Below are 22769 nucleotides of genomic sequence, written 5' to 3'. Positions count from 1 at the left end.
CTATTCTGATGGTTTTTGGCCGCCGTACTCCTCCTTTTGCTCTACATGGGCACCACGTTTCATGCTAACAAGTTTGAAAACAACCCTAGAAAGTTTTAAATCTTAGATTTATTAATCACAGGGAACATTAAAAATAAACCGTATAGGATGAAATAATTTCCAAGTTATCTTGAATAAAAAGTTTTTTATAATACCAATGTGAGGCCCATTACTGCAAGCACTAACTATCCATAATTCCACATAATCTTCTAGACCTCTCTCTCTCTCTCTCTCTCTCTCTCTCTCTCTCTCTCTCTCTCTCTCTCTCTCTGTCTCTCTCTCTATCATTAAAAATCCGAATACTATTTATGCAATTCACACCTACCAAACTCGTATTAATAGTTATCTAGACCACTATCCATCTCACCTTAGATAGCATAAGATTTCATCCATTTTTAGGCAAGATCCCAGTGGTGCGGATAACAATGGAGAATAGTTCACAATCCACCACCACCACCACCACCGCCACCGTAGCCGACAAAGTTATCCCTATTGCCGCCGATAGTGCTGATATTATTCCCGTTAATAGTAGTGCTTGTTCCAGCTCTATCTCCACATCTTTGAAGTCGCTCAATAAGGCGTCTTATAAGATCTCTAAGCCCGTCTCCAGAAACTCTAACCCAAGCCCTAGCCCTGCTAGGCCGGCTCCTCCGCCGCCGGCGAGCGGCGGAGGCGGCGGGGTAGCTCCGCCGCTGCAGCCGCAGCCTCCCGTCTACAACATCGACAAGAACGACTTCCGCGACGTAGTGCAAAAGCTCACCGGCCAGATCCGATCGCCGGCGCCGGCAAGGGCGCCGGGTCCGCAACCTCCTCCTCCGGCAGCTACAGCCGTCACCTCCCGCCTCCACCGGATCCGGCCGCCGCCGCTAGCCAGCCTGGCGCCACGGCCGCCACCGCAGTCTGTGGTGGGGTGGACGCGGCCTCTTCTATCGCCGCTGCCGCCGTTACCGGCGGTGAGCGCCGCCGCGGAGTCCCCGATCTCGGCGTACATGCGCCGACTCCACAGCGGTGGGATTTCGGCGGTGGCGCCGTCGCCAACGGCGGGGACGATGGTGCTGCCGCCGCCGACGTCGCCGCTAGGGTTCGGTTGCCTCCCGTCGCCGTTGACGGCGTACCAGATGATGATGATGCTGCCGACGTCGCCCGGGGTTCCGATGCCGAGCCCGAGGTAGGGAGGAGAGGCATGAGATGCTTCCTTGTTTTTGATCAACTAATTAGCTAAAGGGAAGGTAAAAAGGTCATCTTTTTAATTGGAGATTTGTTAGGGTTTTGATTCCATATCGTAAGTCCTTTAGGACTTCTCATTCAGGTGTTAATGTAAATACGAGCTTTTGGAGGACTAGTCTGCATTTAAAAAAAGAAGAAGATCTTATTGGAAGAGATTTGATGCTTATAAAGAAGAATGCTAATGTTGTAAATGGATCTGAAAGACTTGAGAAGATTTAGAACTTTTTTAATCTTATTGTAAAGAAATAAGAATTGACCTGTAGATAAGATTGAAGACCCGTTCTTGCTCATGCTAAGAAATTATTTACCAGCTCCAAGTCTGAGTCACTTGTTTCTTGCTAAAGGTTTAAAATTTTCCATATTCTACCATCTATGTAAGTATTTCTGGATCTTGCCAAGTGAATCCATTAATCATTTAAAGCACTGACTCTGACTTGAATTAGCTAGGACATGCAAGCATTAATGAATTATTATCTCATGCTGGACCAGTTTTATGTCTAAGACACTTATTATTCTTTGATGTGGATATTATTGGATTATTATCTGTGGGAAATTCCTTTTAAAAAAAAAAGCTTGCAAGATCTACCTATGTAGCTTTAAATATGGTGATAAATTTAAAAAAAAAAAGGAAAAAGAAAATGGTGATAAATGATTACTTTGTGATTACTTTTTAATGGAAGAATCTAAGAACAGGGTGGATGCTTGCTCAACTCTGTCTCTATACGATAAAGGGAGTAATAATTGTCCCTCCTAAGTTGTGTTCTTGTCAGTATGAATTGAACCATCTTCAAGTTTCATTTGCTTTTCCCCCCATCGTTTTGATCCGTGAGGTTAAAGAAAGAGACTGGTCATCACTATCAACTTCTATCGACCCACATGTGAATAGAATTGAGGAAAGGGAGCACTGAACAAGCCACACAGTTCCTAATAAGTTCCTACGCTATTCAGATGAGTCGTCACTTTTCACGTTGTACCAAGAAAGGTTATCAATTGCTTACGATATCGAATAACTGGATGGTCAAATAACATTACAACTTGGTTGGTCTACCCACCATTTGATCAGGAAGGAAGAGGAAGAGGAGGAGGAGATAAGACCAAAACGATGCATGACGAAGAGGAGGTACGTACCGTGGGAACCACACCACGTTCTGAGCAACCACCAAGAATCTTGAACAGATGCTGCTATTGCCCGTCTGACCCATCCAATAGCTTTGTTTTGTTGCTCATATCCTCTTACTGTAGGTACGTCCTGCACACAGCACACTCCATTGTTAGTACTTCACCGTGATAATATATACACTGCAATTTTCTGAATATTTTGGAGGTGCTTCTTCTCAAATCTCATACTAAATTCAGAGCAAATGCTTTCCCTAATGTGTTTCTCTTACTCTGCTGTTCTTACCATCTCGCTGGATCGAAGACAGATGACCACAGATTGATCCTTATCAAGAAGAAAAGAGAATCGTAATTTTGACCATACTTGCATACTGCGGAATCAAGCACAACCCTGACCACGAAACTGGCTTTATCTCCGACGCCAAGCAGTACGCTTTCGAACATATAGACAGTCACAATCTCCGCTACCTCGATTTCGGGAAGCTTTTTGATGAGAGTGATCGAAGAGAATTAACACATAACAAATATCAGAGAATCTTTGACAGAAATACCTTGCCATCCAACCGTATACATACATACATACATATATATATATATATATATATATATATATATATACAGACATGTATCTCCACCTGCCATATCTTAGTAATATGCATCTGGATCATTGGGATAGATATTATTGTAAGGTATACATACTAAAGTAAAGTTAGAAACTCCAATTAACATAATATTATGATAAGGTATCAAATAGAAATTCAAATTATTTTTCAGAAGATCTAATTAAACAACAGATGGGATATGCTTGATGGAAAACCACAGCCTAGGAAATTTTCTGAACAAGGAAGTTTTACCATGCAGTATCCTGAAATCATAGAGAGAAAAAGAAATGCAAAAGAGAGCTAATGCATTATTGGAACAATCAAGAGAGATTACTTTGTAGTTACAGATAGCAAGAGAGCAATCAGAGCCCACCAAGGATGGGCAATTGCGTCCAACACAGACGAGCTGTAACATTTTCCAATCAATACAGTGGCAGCAAACCTACTTATGTGAAAGAGAGCAGAAAGAGACAGAAGCACTCGGGTAATTCAAAGACACAAACAGGATGAAGCAGTGACCGCTGCAACATCTTTAGATCACAAGGAACATTAAACTGATGAAGCAAATGACCAATTCTTCTCTGCATTCTAGGTAGGGCGAACCAAAGGGAAATCTTCAATCAGGAACCTATTTTATCTTAGCTATTGCTCCTCATCATGCTTAGCTGCCTCTTTGATCTCCTCTACTCCATCATCCTGTAAAGGAAAAAGATCAATCAGTCAGCTAGAGTGATAAAATATATAACGGATGAGATTTACAAATGTGCTTACTGTAGATGTGACTAAATTTCACATACCTGCATGTCTGATGTCCACAAGGTCAGGTTGTCACGTAAGAGCTGCATTATGAGAGTGCTGTCCTTGTATGACTCCTCTCCAAGAGTGTCCAACTCTGCAATTGCTTCATCAAATGCCTAGCAGTAGTCATCAGAAAATTTAGTAAGATAAATGCCTCGTGAAACCACAGTACTTGCTCTTATCACAGCACAAGGTATTAAGCAACAGGTTGACATGATCTTCATTCAATGTCAGAAATCTTTTAGGGGTATATGTTGTATTATGCCATTAAACATAAACCAATTTAAATGATATAGAAGAAGACAGTTTATTAGCAGACTGGGACGTGACAATCACAGGTTATCATTAATGAAACTATGACAAAAATCACTTAAATTGGAGTACCAACTTTACTAACATGAGGAAGTTTCTGAAACATAGTCCCCAAGTAGTTTACACTTATAAGCAACACTATTCTAATTTACTGTTTCAGAAAATTTGGTTCATCCAAACTGCAATAAATGACAATGTAGTAGCAGAACTAATTACATCGACAACAATCACGTAACCATATCTGGAGCTAACAGGATGAACTACAGTAAGTGAAATCCTAGGGTAGATAGTGATGTTTAGAGTGCAGAAAACATTATTCACAGATCTAAACTTTTATAATGATGAAAATTCCTATATATATATTTGTTAAAGTGGAGCCTAAAGGGATAAAGCAAAAACAAGCACATAATGTTCAATTTAATTAATGCGACTTGTGGTTGCTCTATATACTTCTCCCTTTTGCTCCTCATTTACATCATACTTGGATGAAGAAAATAGGAGAAAAAAGATGAAAAGAAATAATAAAATAATTTCCTCTACTCTTATTTGGATACGAGAGAAAAGAGGGAAAAGAAGAGAAGGTTTGAGAAAATTTAGGTTTTATCTTTTCCTCCACATTTGGAGACAAAAAAGGTGCCAATTTCTTCTCCATTTTCTCATCAAATTTCTATCCAAACGATAGAAAATATTTCTCTACTCTTTAACTTTTTTCTTCTCATATATCCTATTCTCTCCATCCGTCCAAACAGGGTGTACATATCACTTATCTTCAACAATCAACATAAATTATGCAGAAATCAATCGTCTTGTTTTAAATCTTGAACACTGGCGACACTGAGAAACAAATAAATTTCACTTACAAAAATATAATTAACTAAATTATTCAACCTTTATACTGCGAATCATCACCTCAGAAAAGTGGCACCGCAGTTATATTACATTTATTTAGCCATTTAGGAAAAAAAAAAAAGATTTCCGTTCAACGATATAAACAAACTCCATCGCAAAAGAAACATAACATCTAGCAAAGTTAAGAGCCACAATAATTCCAATCATATATCCATAATCCGATCTCCATACCTGCTTCGCTAAAGTGCATGCACGATCCGGCGAGTTCAAGATCTCGTAGTAGAACACCGAGAAGTTCAGCGCCAGCCCTAAGCGGATCGGATGCGTCGACGCCAGTTCCGACAACGCTATTTCCTATCCACACAAGAACCACCGGATCAGATCTAAAACCCTAAATCTAAGCCTAAGAAGATCACGCTAAATCATATCTTATACGAACCTGAGCGGATTTGTACGCGGCGAGGGTGCTCTCCGCGGCGCTCTTCCGATCGGACCCGGTCTGGAATTCGGCGAGATATCTGTGGTAATCGCCCTTCATCTTGAGGTAGAACACCTTGGAATCGGGGCCGATAGAGGAGGGCACGAGGTAGGAGTCAAGTAGCCGCAGGATACCACCGCAGATCGAAGTGAGCTCGGACTCGATCTTGGATCTGTAGGACCGGATCGCCGTCACGTGCCCCTCGTTGCCCCGGGACTCCTCCTTCTGCTCGATGGAGGAGACGATCCGCCACGAGGCGCGCCGCGCGCCGATGACGTTCTTGTAGGCGACGGAGAGGAGGTTGCGCTCCTCGACGGTAAGCTCCTCCTCCATATTGCCGGCGGAGGTGGTCACCTTCTCCATGAACTCCACCATCTCTTCGTACCGCTCCGCTTGCTCCGCTAGTTTCGCCATGTACACGTTCTCCTCCCTCGTTGCCATTGGAGATCGAGATTGATAAAGAGAGAAGGAATTAGAGGGGATTAGAGAGGTGATGAGAGGTGAGTTAGATCAGGAGAGACGACGAGAAAGAAAAGGTGGGAGAAAACAGGAAGACTACGAAGAAGGCGGAGTATATGATTTAAGAGCGGTATTTTGCATATCACTACCTATAGTTTCACCTTAATGCAACAAACCACCTCCTCTTCATATTCACAAAGGCACAAAGCAACTTATTTTCTTTTCCGGGTCTATTTCTAAAATACCACCTTTAATTGTATCAAAATTAATATTATTATTAACAACCATTTTTTCCAGCCAAAATATCCTTCTTTTCTTCCCATATTTGCTGAAAATTGTCAAAAAGATAAAAGAACCTCTATATATCTATCCGAAAAAGGAGGACGGACGTTTTACCAATAACAATAAAATATAGGTGGTGATATGCAAAATCTCAACCAATAAGCAAGAATCTCCGGAAGGTGAAATCTTTGATAGGACGTTCTCATAGAATATTGTATGCGTTTAGTGTATCTGGACGTTGGTTTTCTAGTCTTAACCACCTTATCCGTCGGATCACCGCGCCGCACCATTAAGAAAAGAAACGCGGCGATGCTGGTAAGGAAAGACAGCTACTCCAGCCATTTAATATTAGACACGTAGACGTTAAACAACTGAATCAGGCCATAGCCGACCTCCGACACAGCTGGCAGGATGAGTCATCCGGATATTAAACTAATAGCGCCGAAGACGACTTTGAGAAAAAGCGTCTGACATTTTGGGCTCCTTCGGCGCTTTTTTTTGTGATAAGGTTTGAGACTTTTGAGCTCATCATAGACCATCCGACTCTAATCAGACGGTTGATGTAGGCCTCAAGGTGAACATTAATCCAGTGTATCCACGGAAGAACTCCAAAAGTGACCAGCAAGAGGAATTGTGGGTCCCAAATTGGTTGGCTTTGTCATTTATGGCCTGGGTAGGAGAGAGAGAGAGAGAGAGAGAGAGAGAGAGAGAGAGAGAGAGAGAGAGAGAGAGTCTCCTCCTCTTCGATTTTTCTTTAACCTAATTTTAAAAAGCGTACACATTGGTCTAGCCCATGGTTTTGAAGTGCTTGACAAAAGGATGAGCAAATGGAGTTAATAAAGAAAGAGAGCCAAGAAGCAAGGCAAAAAATAGAACAATAGATAGAATCTTACAACAACAAAATAAAGAATTTTACATTATGGAACTTAGTTTCAAATTAATCCAGACAATGTTTAGACTATAATTTCACAAGTGTTACAAGAACAGTTTCCAAAGGAAGAGAAAAGGTAAAAGAAAATGTGAGATTCATTGGCATTGTAGGAGGAATCAGATCTGCTGTACATTGTGTTGGTAATTATTCAACTCTCCAAAGATTGTTTCTTCCACAACTTGCCAAGAAGTGGCTGTCCTCAACTCCTTCCATATATTAAATATGGCTCCCAAAACATTCTCCTCATGTAAGATACAATAACACCTGTAGAGGAACAGAAATGTACAGCGGAATCAGCATCATTTTCTAAAACTCAGCATCACAAACAATAAATGGTGATCATGTAGCATTTAATTTCTCATAGATTCAAAATAGAGATAACGTATAGATGATAGTGCCAACAAGAAAAAGAAAAGGAGTATGAAATGCGTCGATCATTATCTTTTGTAGTAGCTGTTCTACAGGCCCATTTTTCTCTTTATTAGAACTGCAAGCTTCCAGTAAAAAAAAATGTGGTTGGTTTGATTTTGCAGCTGTTTCTCGGCAAAGCAACTATAGGTGCAAGATCGGAATTTGTATTACGTCCTATAACTCTAGACATTCTCCTTTCTTAAGAGAGTAAAAATGAAAGTGATGATCATGTCTGTCAAACTGGTCCAGGATGCTAAAGAATCAAGTACAGACAACCTGTCCGTTGTTCAGACATAGTACATAACATTTTTAACAGTAAGAAACTTTACTTCATATCTAATAACACTATGTTAGTCATTGGTTGCATGAAACATTTACTTAACAATCTTATAAAGGATGAAAATACAAATTGACCTCTCAAAGTATAAAAAAAATTTTAAGAAGAGAAATATGGCCAGAATCAGAAGAGAATGCATATATAAGTACTGAGAACACATACATTGCACGATATGATATCCTTCTGAACTTGCGTTTTTCCACTGACCCATCAGAAAGTATATCATGATCTGCTGCTCGTTTCGATAAAGGAAGTCCATATGTTTCTAGAAACCTCCTAAGCAGACAAACATCCCCTCGGAAAACATCCAAGTATAATGGAATGAAATCGTATAACGGATCACCTGAAGAAGGATTTACAAGATACTGAAATTGTTAGCAGCAATAAGTAAATATTGCATGATCACAATAACAAAATTGTTTGTATGTGTAAGATAACATTAAAACAATAAAATTGTTTAGAACATTAAAACAATAAATTTAATTAACCAATGTGCAACATGGTATTACCAAATTGTTCATAAATCACTGTTTTCTTTCTGTGCATATTGTTAGAGCAGTTATTCGCCATAATTTTAGCAAGTAATATTATTTGTTCATCTACCAAAGAGGACAGCGTAAACAGCTCATTCTTATGATAGCATAGAAAGGCATAATCAAAACACAAAAGTAACTAGGACAATAAGATTTTTCATGTAAGAAAATGATGTGCACAATTCAAAGTAAATTAAACCCATCTACCCCAGAACAAGATAGGATGTATTGGGCAAAGTTCCCTTAACCAAGGTTCGGTTGTCTGATAATTTAACTGAACGGGTCTGGTTTTTTTCCTCTCTTAATTAAATCAACTAGATATTATTATACTAGGTGTACAATTAACTTATGAGTGGATACTTGAAACCATTAATATATATTGCCATAGTTGAAGTTTCACCTCACTAGGGTCAGGCAGACATATTGAAGAGGAGAATTGTATAATATGAAGTACAATTGTATAAGATATGAATGAAAAGTTGCTCACCTATAGAGAGATCACTGAGATCAATAATGTGAGTGGGATTCCACTTTCTCAGCTCTCCTTGACAAGGTACATTTTTGCCATTTATATTTGGGCCTATGTGTAGAGCACCCTCATCATAGCAGTGCATAGGCAGAACTGGTTCCATGTGAATGTTATCGTCCATAATATCAGAATGGATCCAAGAAGGTGAACAACATACTCTGTATAAACCATCATCACCCTGATGCATTCAACCAAAGGAGTGTCAATTCTAAAGTTTGAGATGCAATGCAAGTAGAACAAAAGGAAATTCTTGAAATTACCTTCACCAAGTCAAGCAGAAGGGCTACATCATATGGAAGATATTCTTCAGCTTTCTCAATTAGAAGTCCTGGAATGGGATCCCCCCTAAATAATAGTAATCAAATGATGTCAGAACATCTAGATAACTTCTTTGGTTCCAAAGCTACATGACTTTTGAAAAAAGCACACGCAAACTTGTTGCTCAGAAAGAATCCAGTTTCTTTTGTTGTACATTCTTTATCTAAGATCTCAAAATAGCATATCGCAAGAATTTTCTGCTAGCGTTGATTGCATTATTATCGTTTATCTTCCATCATCCATGTCTCAATCTCCATCTTCATTGCAACATCACATTACAATAAATTTCTTACTCTAAATAGATTACATAATCTTCATACAAATATTCCAATACGTGTAAGATCCTGAGATGAAATGTAGCAAATCAATCTTTAACAACTGTCATCCCAGTTTCCAACAAGGCAAAATAAAAGGAAAAGGAGACCCATTAAAAATAAAGACATAGATGAAGTATAACTTTGCTATGGAAAGTGGTTTAGTATTTAATGCAACAAACACTTACCACTGAAGAAGACGTTTTGTCGTGTTCTTTTTCCTCTCACCTAGTGCAACAACAGTAAGTTTCCATTCAGGTGGAATATTAAAAGCTCTGGGTAATATTTCTGCAGAAGCATGTGATATGGTTGTCTCAGCTCCTTCAGCCAGATTATTGGATATTCCTGCCATCAACTTTATCTCATTGATTTCTGATTTCAATCCATTTTGAATAGGTGGAAGGGGCAAAAGATGAAGGCTCCTTAATTGGTCTCCCAAGAACGAAGCAAGATGCAATAAATCATCCTTTGACAATGTATCCCTTCTGCAAATAGGGGGAAAAAAGAAGTTAGCGGCAAGTATGTTATTGTGATCCACCATCTGTCAAGCACAGTAAATAGGATACAGTAAACAAAATGATGGCTGATTACAACATTTGCAGAAAACAGAACTTACATATGAGCAAAAATATCCCCTTTACATCTTTTAGTTACTATATACGGCCACATTTTTGTGCTTGAGAAATCTCCTGAATTTTTTAGCTCAAATATTTTTTTGTTCCATATACCAAAAGGAAAGCAATCCTGAGGACAGTTCTTTGTAGGATAGAATTTGGCAATTACTTCTGGGACTCCTTTTCCATCCCATGGAACTGCTTTATGCAAACCATTTTCAACCACAAGAAACCCACTGGCAACAACATCTGGGACATGCTCTATCAATGATGAGCCAACTTCGCCAAGAAGATGGTAGAATTCAAGCTGTAGAAAGGAACTCCATGTATAAGAGAAAAAACATAGTTGGATATGCAAAGAATTGCAGGAACTAAAGTAAAACCTCTGTGCCCTGGCCATGAATAGCAGACTCAAACCCTCCTTCAGTGTAAATTTTTATTACATTGTCAGAAATGAGGAAAACCTGTACAGAAAAAAAAAAAAAACTCGTATTACTTTTTCAATTGTAGCTACAAAAGTAAGATGGACAGAACTTTTTATAGTGTAGTTTAAATATGTTTTTAATGACCAATCAGCAAAAACAAGTCTCATAAGTGTGAACTATTGCTTCCCTGTAGATTATCATTCCTAACATTCAGCTCTATGCAAGTTAGCATTAACCTTTGAGCCATCATGCCTTTACCACTGCTTCTGTACAAGCTTTAACACCAGAGATACAACCTAGAGCAGTATCTTGTAACTTAAAACATCCTATCATATGGTTTCAACAAATGCTGATACAATTTTTGGCAATACTTTAGGATGCTCCCCCTGTTCCATGCTTGACACATGCCTTAATTGGTGCAACATTGGCTATTCTTTAATGGATCACCTTAAGAGCGCTGATGATATATAATAGAGCAGTCCTAATCTTCATGGTTTTATTGTACCATGCAAATGATAGTGTCAATAAAGACATCATGAACTATTGCCTTGCAAAAGTGGTCACTCTCAAATCCAAAAGATCAGCTTTCACTGTCATCCTGATCTTTATATTTCTTGAGACCCTCATAGTGACAGGAAAGACAAGGTCAAATTCAAATAACTGTAATTGGAGATAGACACTGATAAAGATGATAATGATATTACTTACAGGGTTGCTACCTGTGCCAACAGGAAGCTTTTCATCATCCGAGGGAGATGGTAAATCATGGGATGCACAAATCTCCAAGAGGTATGCATACCATTTGTCCACATTCATAGCTAGGCAAGCACCCTGCAACAATAATCCATGTTCAATATAGAAAAAGTAAAGTTGTACTTACAACCATAAAAAGCTTGAAACCATAATGTAAAAATTTAGAGAAAAAATATTAATAATGTAATGTGAAGCAACAATCATGTTGAAGACAATTTTGCAGCACTGGCCTTCCATATTAATTTTCTCATTGCTGGTTTAACAATCCATAGTTTATGCAACCATTCTCTAAATTCTCTTTGCCCAATGTAGTTGCTGGAGCTCCAAATGGAACAATAGTGATCTTTTTCTTCCTCCAAGAGCTTAGATAAGAAATCTATATCATATGAAAACGTTTGATACTGCAAACTTTTATCAACTTCCAAGAGCTCATCTACAGCATGCCCGCTGCAACCATTTCTATATGGTTCTTTTACAGGCTCTGGACTTTTGTGCCTTTTCTCTTTTCGAGTCATGTCAGAGTGATTCAATTTGTTTATTTCAGACAATGTATGATCTTTTCCATCTCCAATATCCTCATCATGAACAGCCAGCAATCCTGCTCGACAAACACCTTTATGACGGTGTCCAGGTGCCACATCCAGACATACAAATTCAAAATTTGATGGATTTACAAAGTTCTGTGTGACAGCTATAGTTGTTTCTAGATTCAGAACGCAATGCCACCAGCCACTGGGAACAAATATAGTCTCTCCTGGAAGTTGGGTACATTCGAATGGCTTATCATTGTCCGCGAGTTGAGGATAGATATCGAGCCACCACTGCAAACAACAAATTTGTGCCATATGAGACATAAAAGACATGCCTATGATAGAATTCATAAAGAGACAGTAAATAAGTCACCTGCAAGGATGTAGGACCCTCAATATTAACATCACCATCTTCCTCACTTACATGTACAGTAACACCTGCAGGTACTCTACCTGGGGGGTACAAAGCCCATCTGCAAAGAAATCATCATCACATATTAGTTGGCTTTCAGCGGCTAAACCTACAAAGATATACAAAAACCATCATCACACACACACACACACGTAACTAATGCTTCCATTGCATAGATTCTCTTTATGCATATTATGTGCCACATAACTGCTAGGTGCATAAAATAGATTGAAAAGGAAAGATAAATTTTAAGAGAAGAAATTTCCCTTCAGTTTTGGCCCTGACAAATTAGCTACGTCAAACTTATAAAATAGTGATCTAATACTCTGTGATGTAATTTTTCAGATATATAAAGGTAAACAACAAACAATTGCCTAAAACACTCAAAGAAATATAGATTTCAGAGGAACTGACAATCAGTTCATCATATGAATTTCCATCTTGTGATTGAAATATATAAGTACAAGCAAAATGTGCACAAGATCAGATATGTTCTAGGTTAACAAACAGCATGCTTTCTCAAAAAGTTAACTAACCTTTTCCTCCCACAGAGAAGAGTATTCCATGCACTAGTCAAGCCGGGATCCACATGCCAAGATGCACCTGACCTCTCCGGCCCTATAATAAGCCATCTAAATGGAGGTCGTTGATCATGATCTAGCACATCAAAGAAGTCCTCTTGAAACAAATGAGGAACACTATAATCTTCCAATAAAGCAGGTGCAGCTTCTCCAAACTGTAAAATCATATCCTTTTAGATATTGGAAATCAAGTTATAAATAATTTTGGTTAGAGCTCTCTGGAATAGTATATTTACATTGTCATCAAAAATGTAAAGAGGATCTTCATCATGCTGGATTTTCATGTAGGAAACATAATCCTTGAATTTCATTTTTACTTTTTTTGGAGTTCTTTGTGATATCCTAAATGCAACATCTCCACAATTCAGCAATAATTGGTCAATTGTCCATTTAGATTTTGCTGGCCAAGTTTCTGCCAACTCAGTAAGCAGAACCTGAAAGTAAAAGATGCTGCATTATCAGAAAGGTAGTTGAAAATTCGTGCACAATACTCGAAGTGCTTCAAAAGTCAAAACTACAAATTGCAAATTAACAAGGAAAAGATTTTAAGATTAAAAAAAATGGTTCCACACACAAGGCAAGGGTAGACTCTACAAAGGATGAGAGAAGGCCAAATAAGTGCATGACTCTCCACAACAAAAGAAAACTGCCAAGCAGAAGAAGATGCTCCATGAAGAACACTTGAAAATCTAGTAGTAGGTCTTTACCGGCTTTTTGCCATCATATTGGGAATGGAACTCTTCCAATGAAAGGTCCTTCTTTCTTTCCAAAACTCCATTGTCTAAATAAAAGGCATTCAACATTGTAAAACGTCTATACCATCTCCTATATAAGAACAAGGAGTTGAATCCTGCAGGAAAAGAAATAGAGAAAAAAAAGTTAACTCCTAACAAAGGAAATGTGTAGCTATCATAGCAAAAGGCACTAGAAATGCTCTGTTACCATCAAAATGTAAAGGTTTCTGGCAACCATCTTCTTTCTCAGCATAAAGATTTAGACTGCAAAGTAGCAATGCTTAGTAATAAGACTATTAAAACACACAAAGGCTCACACAAACATGTAAGATCACATGACACTATACAGACACGAAGAAACACAGTAAGACTACTAACATATGCCTGATTGATGTAAAATTCCTTGCATTACCTAGACAATGTAGTCTTCTTCCAAGATCCTCTATACTCAAGAAGACCACCAACCGAGAGGCATTTATTCATCCAGAGTGGCTCTTCGTTGCACAGTATGTACATAACACTATGAGCAATTCAACAGGACATACTTTAGTTAAATATACAATCTTGGTAAAAGAGAAGGAGCCGAACTTTCGGACCTACGAAAATTATCAATGCACACATAGTTCACTAATTCTGATTAGAGCACAACCTTTTCGCTCTTTCTAAATTTGATGTTGATCAATAGAGTACAAATTCGAAGTTTCACGTAGTTTTTTCATGTTCTTTTTAAAAGATCTCTTAAGACGATCCTGAACAGAGAGAGAGAGAGGAGGAGGAGGAGGACCTGCTGACGCAAGCGACGCGGCCGAGATCAGAAGGGGAGAGGAGGTCGAGGATGGCGCAGATGACCTCGTCCGGGAGGAGTCGGAGATCGCCGAGGGCGTCGGGCCGCCGATCTCTAGGCGGATACTGATCCATTTTTGGGTTATCGGATTCGTTACTGGATTTGGGGGTACCGTGCGTTGACGAGATCTCGTAGATTGAGAGAGAGAGAAGAAAAATAGAAGGAAGATGGAGGAGGAAAGCGAAGAAGGAAGAAGAGAGCGCGTAACCTCGACGCGCGAGAAACGCGGTCGGAAACCCGCGGGCGGATAGGTATTATTATGTAGCCGTGTACAGACGACCAGACGACGGTATTTAGAAATACACTTTCCTTTGTTATATATATATATATATAATTAGAGCTATTTGCACCAAAAATTTCTTAAATTTTGGAATTAAATTTTAAGTTTTGATAATAGTAAGATTAAGCATTGATAAAATTAGGGCCATTCATACTTAAAAAAAGCTTTTTAAATTTTGATAATAATAAAATTAAACTCTTGTGCCCGTCTCTAATATATATTATGTGCACTCTAGAAAGGTATACATTTAATCTTTAAAAAACCCACGCTCAAGTTTTAATAGCTCACTCATATTATTACCAAAATTTTGAAAGAAAAAAATATTGGCTTGATTTAACTAATATTTACATAAATATATTGCAATGAATCACCTTGAGTAATTTTATGGAAAATACCACTGAATAATCCATATATTTTAGTACAGCAGAGAAACAACCGATACTCTCTTCTTGATCTAGACACAACCATAACCAACCGATGCATGAATTATCTAATCAAGTTCAGCTATTAATTCCCTCATACCTAAACTATACCAATAGGATATACAACTGTTACACTTAGAGCACAAGTAGAGGAAAAGGAAAAAGAATTCATGAAGCTTGGCAGCATATCTTATTCTTAGGGATCTCTTGTGCCGGACCGGGGACGACAATCTTCTTCCCTGAAAGAGCAGGACCTGGAAGACCGTTAGTGTTCTTTTGAGGGTCGGCAGGGAGGTTCTTCTTGTTGACAATGTTGAAGATCTCAGTTAGAACAGTCTGGAAAGCGGCCTCAACGTTGGTGGCTTGCAGTGCCGATGTTTCGAGGAAAAAGAGGTTCTCCTTCTCAGCAAACTCTTTGGCATCTTCGGTGCTTACAGCTCTCTGATCCTCGAGATCAGTCTTGTTGCCAATCAGCATGATCACAATATTCTTGTCAGCATGGCCACGCAGCTCATCCAGCCACCTGGATATGTGGTCGAAGGTCTGACGCTTTGTTATGTCATAGACCAGCAATGCACCAACAGCCCCTCGGTAGTATGCACTTGTGACAGCCCTATACCTACGGCCATCAAAACCATCAGCAACCCTTGTTATGCACTAGATTAGAGAGTCAGGACAATTAAAAGGAACCACAAATATGACAAAGACAACAGATCCAACAATGTTAAAGAAAATGTCAAAATTTATTGATGCAAACAACAGAGGGAAGTACTGGTTAATCTTTAGTAACAGTCACCAATACAGTTAAAGAAGCTTACTTATAATTCTCTATCATATGCAAATGGCAATCAGACTATCTCACTTATGATTCTCCTCTATACGCCAATGGCAATCTTTAGCACCAATACAGGAGAGTCTTCTCCAACAAATACATCCTTAAGCATATTCCAAAACCTTCCTCAGTCTCAGATGGCACCAAAAAACAGTAACAAGGCAACGGAAATAAATAATTCCAAGCTAAGAAATGTAAACATGGGAAGTGGTTCAGGACGGGTCCTCTCAAAATATACTTGCTAACAATAACAATGTTACCATCAATCGCATACTATGCGCCTCCAGTTTCTCATAATTACACTATCAAGTTGCAAATGTAAGCACACTAAGGTATTGAAACCTAAGAAGAGCAGAATGATGTCCGATTGAAGTACAATTCATTGAAGCATCAATTTTTGACGAAGAGAGTCCACATTTCCAAATTCATTAGGAGAAAAGACAAAGGACTGCAAAGAGAAGCAGATATGCATTTTTACCAACAAGTATAATATGTTGACAAACAATACTGCACTGGTGTCACAATTGCCTCCTATCTATGTGTGATCTAGGGAGGAAACACATATGCACCCTTATCCATATTTTTGGAGATGCCATTTCCACAACCTAATCCCAAGACCTCTTGAAAGCAAGGGAGAAGAGTTATTTTTGCATCATGCCACACCCTCTATATAACTAAATTGAACTTTGGAATGAGCTTCCGGTCACATCTATGTTGACATATCCCAGAGCGAAATTTGCAATAAAGTGTACCTCTCATTGATACCCTTCACCTTATTGAGGCTTATTAGCTCCATAAAACAATTGACTGTTATTGCTTGAAGAACAGCAACCACAAGAGCGAGTATTTAGTCCTCACTATTTAAGGCCAGATATTTGGATCCTTTAGTAGCAACTGGAAAATCTTGAGGTAGAGAAAACGAATAGAGTTTATTCAAGACATTTAAAGCAAGGATTAGTAGCTCTAGTCCTGCATTTTAAAATAATTCTAGTTAAACATCCCCATAATCTCTACTTCCACAAGTCACTATCATTTCAATAAATTTATCCTTCAAAACCATTCATCTCTATGCATCAACATCCACTCCTCTACTATAATTCTTCATAAATCTAAAATATTTCAAATACTCAACGACCTTCCATAGTATCACAGACATAGCACCTATGAGGACACAGGAATGCAACACGAACACAGATCCAAACACGCAACTAATCGAGGACACAAACACTAGATCCACCGTAACAAAACAATAAATCCAAGCACAGATCAACGAGAAGAACGATAACAAGAATGTAGGGTTAGGGTTTCGCGCACCTCTCTTGGCCGGCGGTGTCCCAGATCTGGGCCTTGACGCTCTTGTGCTCGATGACGAGGGTGCGGGTCTGGAACTCGACCCCAATGGTGGCCTTGGAGTCGAGGCTGAACTCGTTGCGTGCGAACCGGGCCAGGATCTGTGACTTCCCCACCGCCGAGTCGCCGATGAGCACCACCTTGAACACGTAGTCAATCTTGTCCCCTGCCGCCATCCTCCGGTGACCGACAGCACCGGACGCAGCAAAGTAGCGAGAGGCACGGGATCGAGTCGAGCTAGGGAAGAAGACGGTAACGGGGGAGTGAGGATCTAGATTCTGCTATAGTAGAACTGATGAGCGACCGGATGATCAAGGTCGTGTCTTAAAAAGAGCCCGGGAGGACGAAAATGCCCTCTCGCCTTCCAATCGAAGATTTATCGAGGGACGAGGGGTACCGTATTACTGTTGTTATCAGCTCCGGTATCCGCCGAAATGAGGGGTGTTTTCGTAAATTGGTTGCTTAAGCGAGTTGTCACCGGACATGATCTGAAATAGAAACGCCACCCTATATACTACCGACCAGTGGGCGATATGTCACATTTGAATCCAAAGGTCATAATGCAAATTAAATGTTTGTTAATTTAGCTGCGATCAGAATGTTTGATGCATCATGATACACCAACAATTAGCAAACCGATTCCACCCAACGGATTAATAGGGTCCAACTACTAGAAGTCCGGGAGAAATCGAGTTAGATTAGATCTGATTCGATTGGATTTCATATATAATAGAGATATAAAAAAACTGTTTTTGTATTTTGATATGAATTTAGAATCTATTGCGTTATAGATTTCAAATAGTTATATTATATGCTTTTATGGATTTAGATAATGAATACTGATGTATCTGATATATATATATATATATCCTTTTCACTCGTAACCAGAGCCCAGAGGAGATAAGTCGAAGCACAAGAGGGTCCAGCTCTTCGACCGAGTATGGTTTTAAGCTTCCCTTGGGCCTGGCCCCAGTTTCCATGCACATTAGATCTAATTTTCAAGAATAAAAGCTTGAAATGTTCTATGTTTTGCTTCTGGTCACGTTGCGAGTGTTCCGATGGCTAGATATTAGCTTTATCCAAGATAGATGCCACTATTAAACTTTAACTAATATAATAAATTATCTAATCTGTAGCTAATATAGTAAATTATCTAATTCAAATTTTAAATCATGTTAACCGTTTGAACTATCGTGTAATATTAAACACCCTCAAAACTAGTTAGTCATCTAGTCATCTCGCACTGGCAAACTATTCCTTTAAACTGCAACGCCGAGCTAAATCATTGAATCAAATTACCAAATTATCAAATAATTTTGCTTACAACGACTTTTTGAGGTTACAGTCGATCTTGATCGTAGTGGTTAGTGCCAATGCCAAATAATTAGTAACACAATGGAGAAAGGAAGTATACAGAGATGTGCAAATCCACTACAATACATTGATCATTCCTATCCAAGCAAATGTAAATTTTTAAGAAGCAGGTAAGAAGTTCGCCACTGATAACTTAGTAGTAAAGCTTAGGATACAAACCTATTGAGCATTTAACTCGACAGATTAAAAGACATATAAAGGTACCCAGATACCCTAAGCAGCCGATATCTTTTGTTGTGGAAGGATCAGAACTCAGATCCGTGGTGTACTTACTCATACATACACTACTAATACACATAATCCAGGACAAAAGTAGAAAACCACATCTCCAGCACATATGAGCTTTATCATATAATTTATAAGTAACACCGCCCGTCAACAAATGAAGCAAACAATAAGATATATTTCTGGTTTCTGACGCTCCTCTTATCACCTTAGAAAGACAAGGAAGGCAATGAGTCCAATTGGTTGGGCAGAGACGACCGGATCCTCCTCTTCCTCAGCCTCTCCGCGATGATAAAGGCCAGCTCCAGTGACTGAGAGGCATTAAGTCTTGGGTCACAGTGGGTGTGGTAGCGGGAGCCCAGGTCATCGAAGGTGACGGTCCGCGACCCACCGATGCACTCGGTCACGTTCTGCCCAGTCATCTCAAGATGCACACCACCGGGGTGGCTTCCTTCTTGCTCATGGACATCGAAGAAGGCTCTTACCTCAGCCTGTTAAAGAACAATATCATTAGTCGTCAGATAATCAAAGCAAACAATACCAACTCTTAAGGTGTATGTCTCATAGTTGAGCATAAAATACTAGTTTAGGTATATAAGAAGCATAACACCCATTCAAGAAGTCCTACTGAACAAGTATGACTCCCATCCCAAAATTTTCCAGTAAAAAAGTAGCACTTCAATATATAATACGGCCCCCAGTGTTTCTATGCACTTCAATATATAATACGGACCCCAGTGTTTCTATGTTAAACAAATAACAGCATAGCATATAATATGAGCCCTAATATGTCATGTCTAACTAATATTGCATTAGTAATTTATAAATTGTCATGCAGATTCGAGGAAGATGCCACTATGTTTTTATAACAAATCCTAATCAGTTTTATAAGAACGAGATGCGTTAGCATCAAGCAAATATTCAATAAATATATAACTCTGACCGTCAAAACTTTTTTAGCTTACTGAAATTAGGAACCACCTTCCTTCCAAACAACCTTTTAATTAATAAAAGCCTTCAGTGTGGTGGCATTAACTCAGAGAAGAGGATGACATAAGTTTTAACAGGACAAGAAAACTCAAAGAAGCACCAACTTATTGTATTCCAAGAGAAACTATAACAATTTAGAGCAGGTTGGATATTATATGGTATATTACCTCAATAAACCATCAAGCCTAAGCAATTCCAATTTTATGGTAGAGCACTCAAAGTAAACCCCACCAGTTTCAGGCCCCAGGTTTGGTAATTGTGGGCCATAGCCACGATTAACTAGGATCATCACTTTTGAGCATATATGGACTGGTGGACCCATCGATTATTCCATCCAAACACTAATTGGTCCGGTACAGAGAGGGATGAATTATTTTGACAACAACCTACCAACAACCACTGTGCCATTTCCACATTTTTGTGAGTATGACTGGAGTGGTGGACTTCAGAATTCCATGGAACTACAGAGAGTTGTACCTTAAACAAGAGTCCCCTTGTTTCCTACTAGATTTTAGTTTAATTCTACTAAGTTAACATGAATGCATTATAAGAACGATGCACAAATAGTCTAAAGAATCTTCCTGACCCATCGCATAACTAAACTAGTAATGTTACATAATTAAGGTAAAGTGCAGAGAAGGAAAAAATGTCATACCAGGATGGAGTCGAAAGGGCGAGTCTTTAGACCACAGGGTGCCTTAATGGTGTTCCCATGCATGGGGTCACTGACCCAGGTAACAATCTGGCCCGCTCCACGGACAGCCCTGATGAGATGCGGCAGCTTCACTCTCATGTTCTCAGCCCCCATCCTCGTAATTATAGTAATCCTTCCAGGCTTGTTCTTGGGGTTTAGTATCTCTATCAGCTTCACCAATTCCTTTGGGTCCATCTTATCGCTCACCTGCACAAATCAACCATCGAAACAAATTCAGCATTAACACCAAGGGTTTTCTTTATAAATATACATCTTGTAATTTCCTTTTCCAAATACATACCCGCTAAACTTGCTATATAGAATGTATTTTTCTAAGAATGTGGTATCAACGTGTACAATTCAAATCTCTAACACTTTGAATGGATCTCTCAGAATACTTATGACTAACCAGCACGTCAAAAACTTCAACAATTCATAAAGAAAAAGAAAAAGAAATTATGCAATTCATTTTAAAAGTAGATTATCAGTGAAGGTATTGTATCTTTTCCTATTAAGCAATCGAGGTTAGAGTAGCATACTAGCATGCAAACACAAGAAATCTTAATTTTAATCCAGGTACATAAATTTGTGTTAGTTTTGGGGGCTATTGTGCCAATTTTACCTTGATGCCAAGTGGATTGGCGACTCCACGGAGGAACTCAACATGGGCTCCATCGAGCTGGCGAGTGCGCTCCCCAACCCAAATGAAATGAGCAGAGCAGTCGTAGAAGAGCCCAGAGGTGGAATCCTCACGTGTGAGAGCTTGCTCGTAGGGAAGAAGAAGGCACTCGTGCGAGGTCCAGAACTCGGTCGTCGTCATGATCGGGTGGTCCACCGTCAACCCCGCCGCCGCCATGAACCCTAGCGCCTCGTCCACACGATGCGCCAATTCACGATACCTAAAAATACGAAACCGAAACCATTAAAACCTTATCAAATCTGAACTGGAACAAAAATTGAAGCGCTAGATCGTGCGGCTCACCTGTCTCCTTGCTCGCTGTGCTGCGTGAAGTCGAGATTCCACTGCGTCACGCGCTGCATGGCGGCGTAGCCTCCGGTGGCGAACGCACGGAGGAGATTGAGCGTGGCGGCGGATTGGCAATACGCGCGGATCATGCGTTGGGGATCAGGCACCCTAGATTTCTCATCGAAAGTGTCACCGTTGACGTTGTCTCCTCTGTAGCTCGGAAGCTTGACCCCATTCTTCTCCTCGAAGGAATCGGATCTAGGTTTCGCGAACTGCCCCGCCATTCTCCCCACCTGATCCAGATCAGACAGTCAGCAACGCAGATCTGAAATGGAGTTTAACATATCTAGCTATAGGGTAAGTGTTCCGTACCTTGACGACGGGCATCTGGCCGCCGAACATGAGGACGACGCCCATCTGGAGGAGGATACGGAAGGTGTCTCGGATGTTGTTGGCGTTGAACTCTTTGAAGCTCTCCGCGCAGTCGCCGCCCTGGAGGAGAAAGGCTTTCCCGACGGCAGCGTCGGCCAGGCGCTCTTCTAGGCTCCTAGCCTCGCCGGCGAAGACGATCGGCGGGAAGCTCTCGATCGTCTTCAGCACAGATTCCAGGTCCTTCTTATCCGGGTACTCCGGGAGCTGCAAGGCCTTCTTCGACCGCCAGCTGTCCACCGTCCACCTTCCCGGGGTCGATATCGTCGGCGCCGGCTTGTCGGCGACGACGGGGTTCTTCGCCGGATCTGCGGCGTGGACGGCGGAAATGGGGCGGACGGCGGCGGAGAGGCGGGGTTTGACGGGGAGGAGAGCGGCGCCGCCTCCGGAGATGGTGGAAGCTGAGGAGAGGTGTTGGTGGGGTTGGATGGAGAGAGGAGAGTTGGTGGCGAGGGCCATTGCTTTCTCTCTCTGGATCCTTCTTCTTCTTGTGGTTATAAGAGACAATGAGATAGATTATAGATTGCCCCTGAGAAGGGTAGAGAGAGAACGGGAGGGGGATTTATAGAGGTGAATGGGATGAAGAGGAGGAAAGCGGAGGGGGGTTGGTGGCGCGGTAGTTGGAGAGAACGAAAGGAGGGGTGTTTCGGGAATAATGGGGAAAAGATTTAGGAGAGAGACGCTAATTAAGGGGGTTAAATAACTAAATCTTCAATTATAATTTATTACCTAATGAAGATTAATGGAGGCTTATTAGAGATCGGCTCGGAGTCGCGTT

The 22769-nt window shown here is 40.1% G+C and overlaps 5 protein-coding genes across 5 annotated transcripts; 1 reads left to right on the top strand and 4 right to left on the bottom strand.

The window, feature by feature from the left end:
* Positions 1–292: 292 nt before the first annotated feature.
* Positions 293–1810, top strand: LOC140772922 (VQ motif-containing protein 9-like). The gene has a single exon (XM_073115184.1). The coding sequence runs from the start codon at positions 465–467 to the stop codon at positions 1209–1211; it is 747 nt and encodes a 248-aa protein (XP_072971285.1). The 5' UTR covers positions 293–464; the 3' UTR covers positions 1212–1810.
* Positions 1811–3272: 1462 nt separating this feature from the next.
* Positions 3273–5975, bottom strand: LOC140772921 (14-3-3 protein 2-like). The gene is made up of 4 exons (XM_073115183.1): positions 5383–5975; positions 5175–5297; positions 3782–3898; positions 3273–3680 (listed from the first exon to the last, which is right to left on the bottom strand). Exons 1-4 carry the CDS (start codon positions 5860–5862, stop codon positions 3627–3629), a joined length of 774 nt encoding a protein of 257 aa, XP_072971284.1. The 5' UTR covers positions 5863–5975; the 3' UTR covers positions 3273–3626.
* Positions 5976–7021: 1046 nt separating this feature from the next.
* LOC140773510 (lysine-specific demethylase JMJ21) lies at positions 7022–14697 on the bottom strand. Its single transcript, XM_073116113.1, has 16 exons — positions 14369–14697; positions 13997–14104; positions 13793–13848; positions 13558–13700; positions 13087–13284; positions 12806–13005; positions 12231–12330; positions 11558–12148; positions 11283–11405; positions 10533–10613; positions 10152–10456; positions 9724–10020; positions 9164–9248; positions 8862–9081; positions 8004–8184; positions 7022–7357 (listed from the first exon to the last, which is right to left on the bottom strand). The coding sequence occupies exons 1-16, from the start codon at positions 14500–14502 to the stop codon at positions 7210–7212; spliced, it is 2970 nt and encodes a 989-aa protein (XP_072972214.1). The 5' UTR covers positions 14503–14697; the 3' UTR covers positions 7022–7209.
* Positions 14698–15065: 368 nt separating this feature from the next.
* LOC140772923 (ras-related protein Rab11D-like) lies at positions 15066–17647 on the bottom strand. The gene is made up of 2 exons (XM_073115185.1): positions 17277–17647; positions 15066–15749 (listed from the first exon to the last, which is right to left on the bottom strand). Exons 1-2 carry the CDS (start codon positions 17486–17488, stop codon positions 15299–15301), a joined length of 663 nt encoding a protein of 220 aa, XP_072971286.1. The 5' UTR covers positions 17489–17647; the 3' UTR covers positions 15066–15298.
* A 1082-nt stretch (positions 17648–18729) lies between these two features.
* Positions 18730–22541, bottom strand: LOC140773383 (phospho-2-dehydro-3-deoxyheptonate aldolase 1, chloroplastic-like). The gene is made up of 5 exons (XM_073115898.1): positions 21935–22541; positions 21578–21855; positions 21218–21494; positions 20557–20802; positions 18730–19402 (listed from the first exon to the last, which is right to left on the bottom strand). Exons 1-5 carry the CDS (start codon positions 22448–22450, stop codon positions 19121–19123), a joined length of 1599 nt encoding a protein of 532 aa, XP_072971999.1. The 5' UTR covers positions 22451–22541; the 3' UTR covers positions 18730–19120.
* Between the last annotated feature and the right edge of the window lie 228 nt (positions 22542–22769).

Source organism: Typha angustifolia, chromosome 13, assembly GCF_048772165.1.
Source record: "Typha angustifolia cultivar Huaian chromosome 13, ASM4877216v1, whole genome shotgun sequence".
Classification (NCBI taxonomy): domain Eukaryota; kingdom Viridiplantae; phylum Streptophyta; class Magnoliopsida; order Poales; family Typhaceae; genus Typha; species Typha angustifolia.
This window is presented reverse-complemented; position numbering and strand designations above follow the sequence as displayed.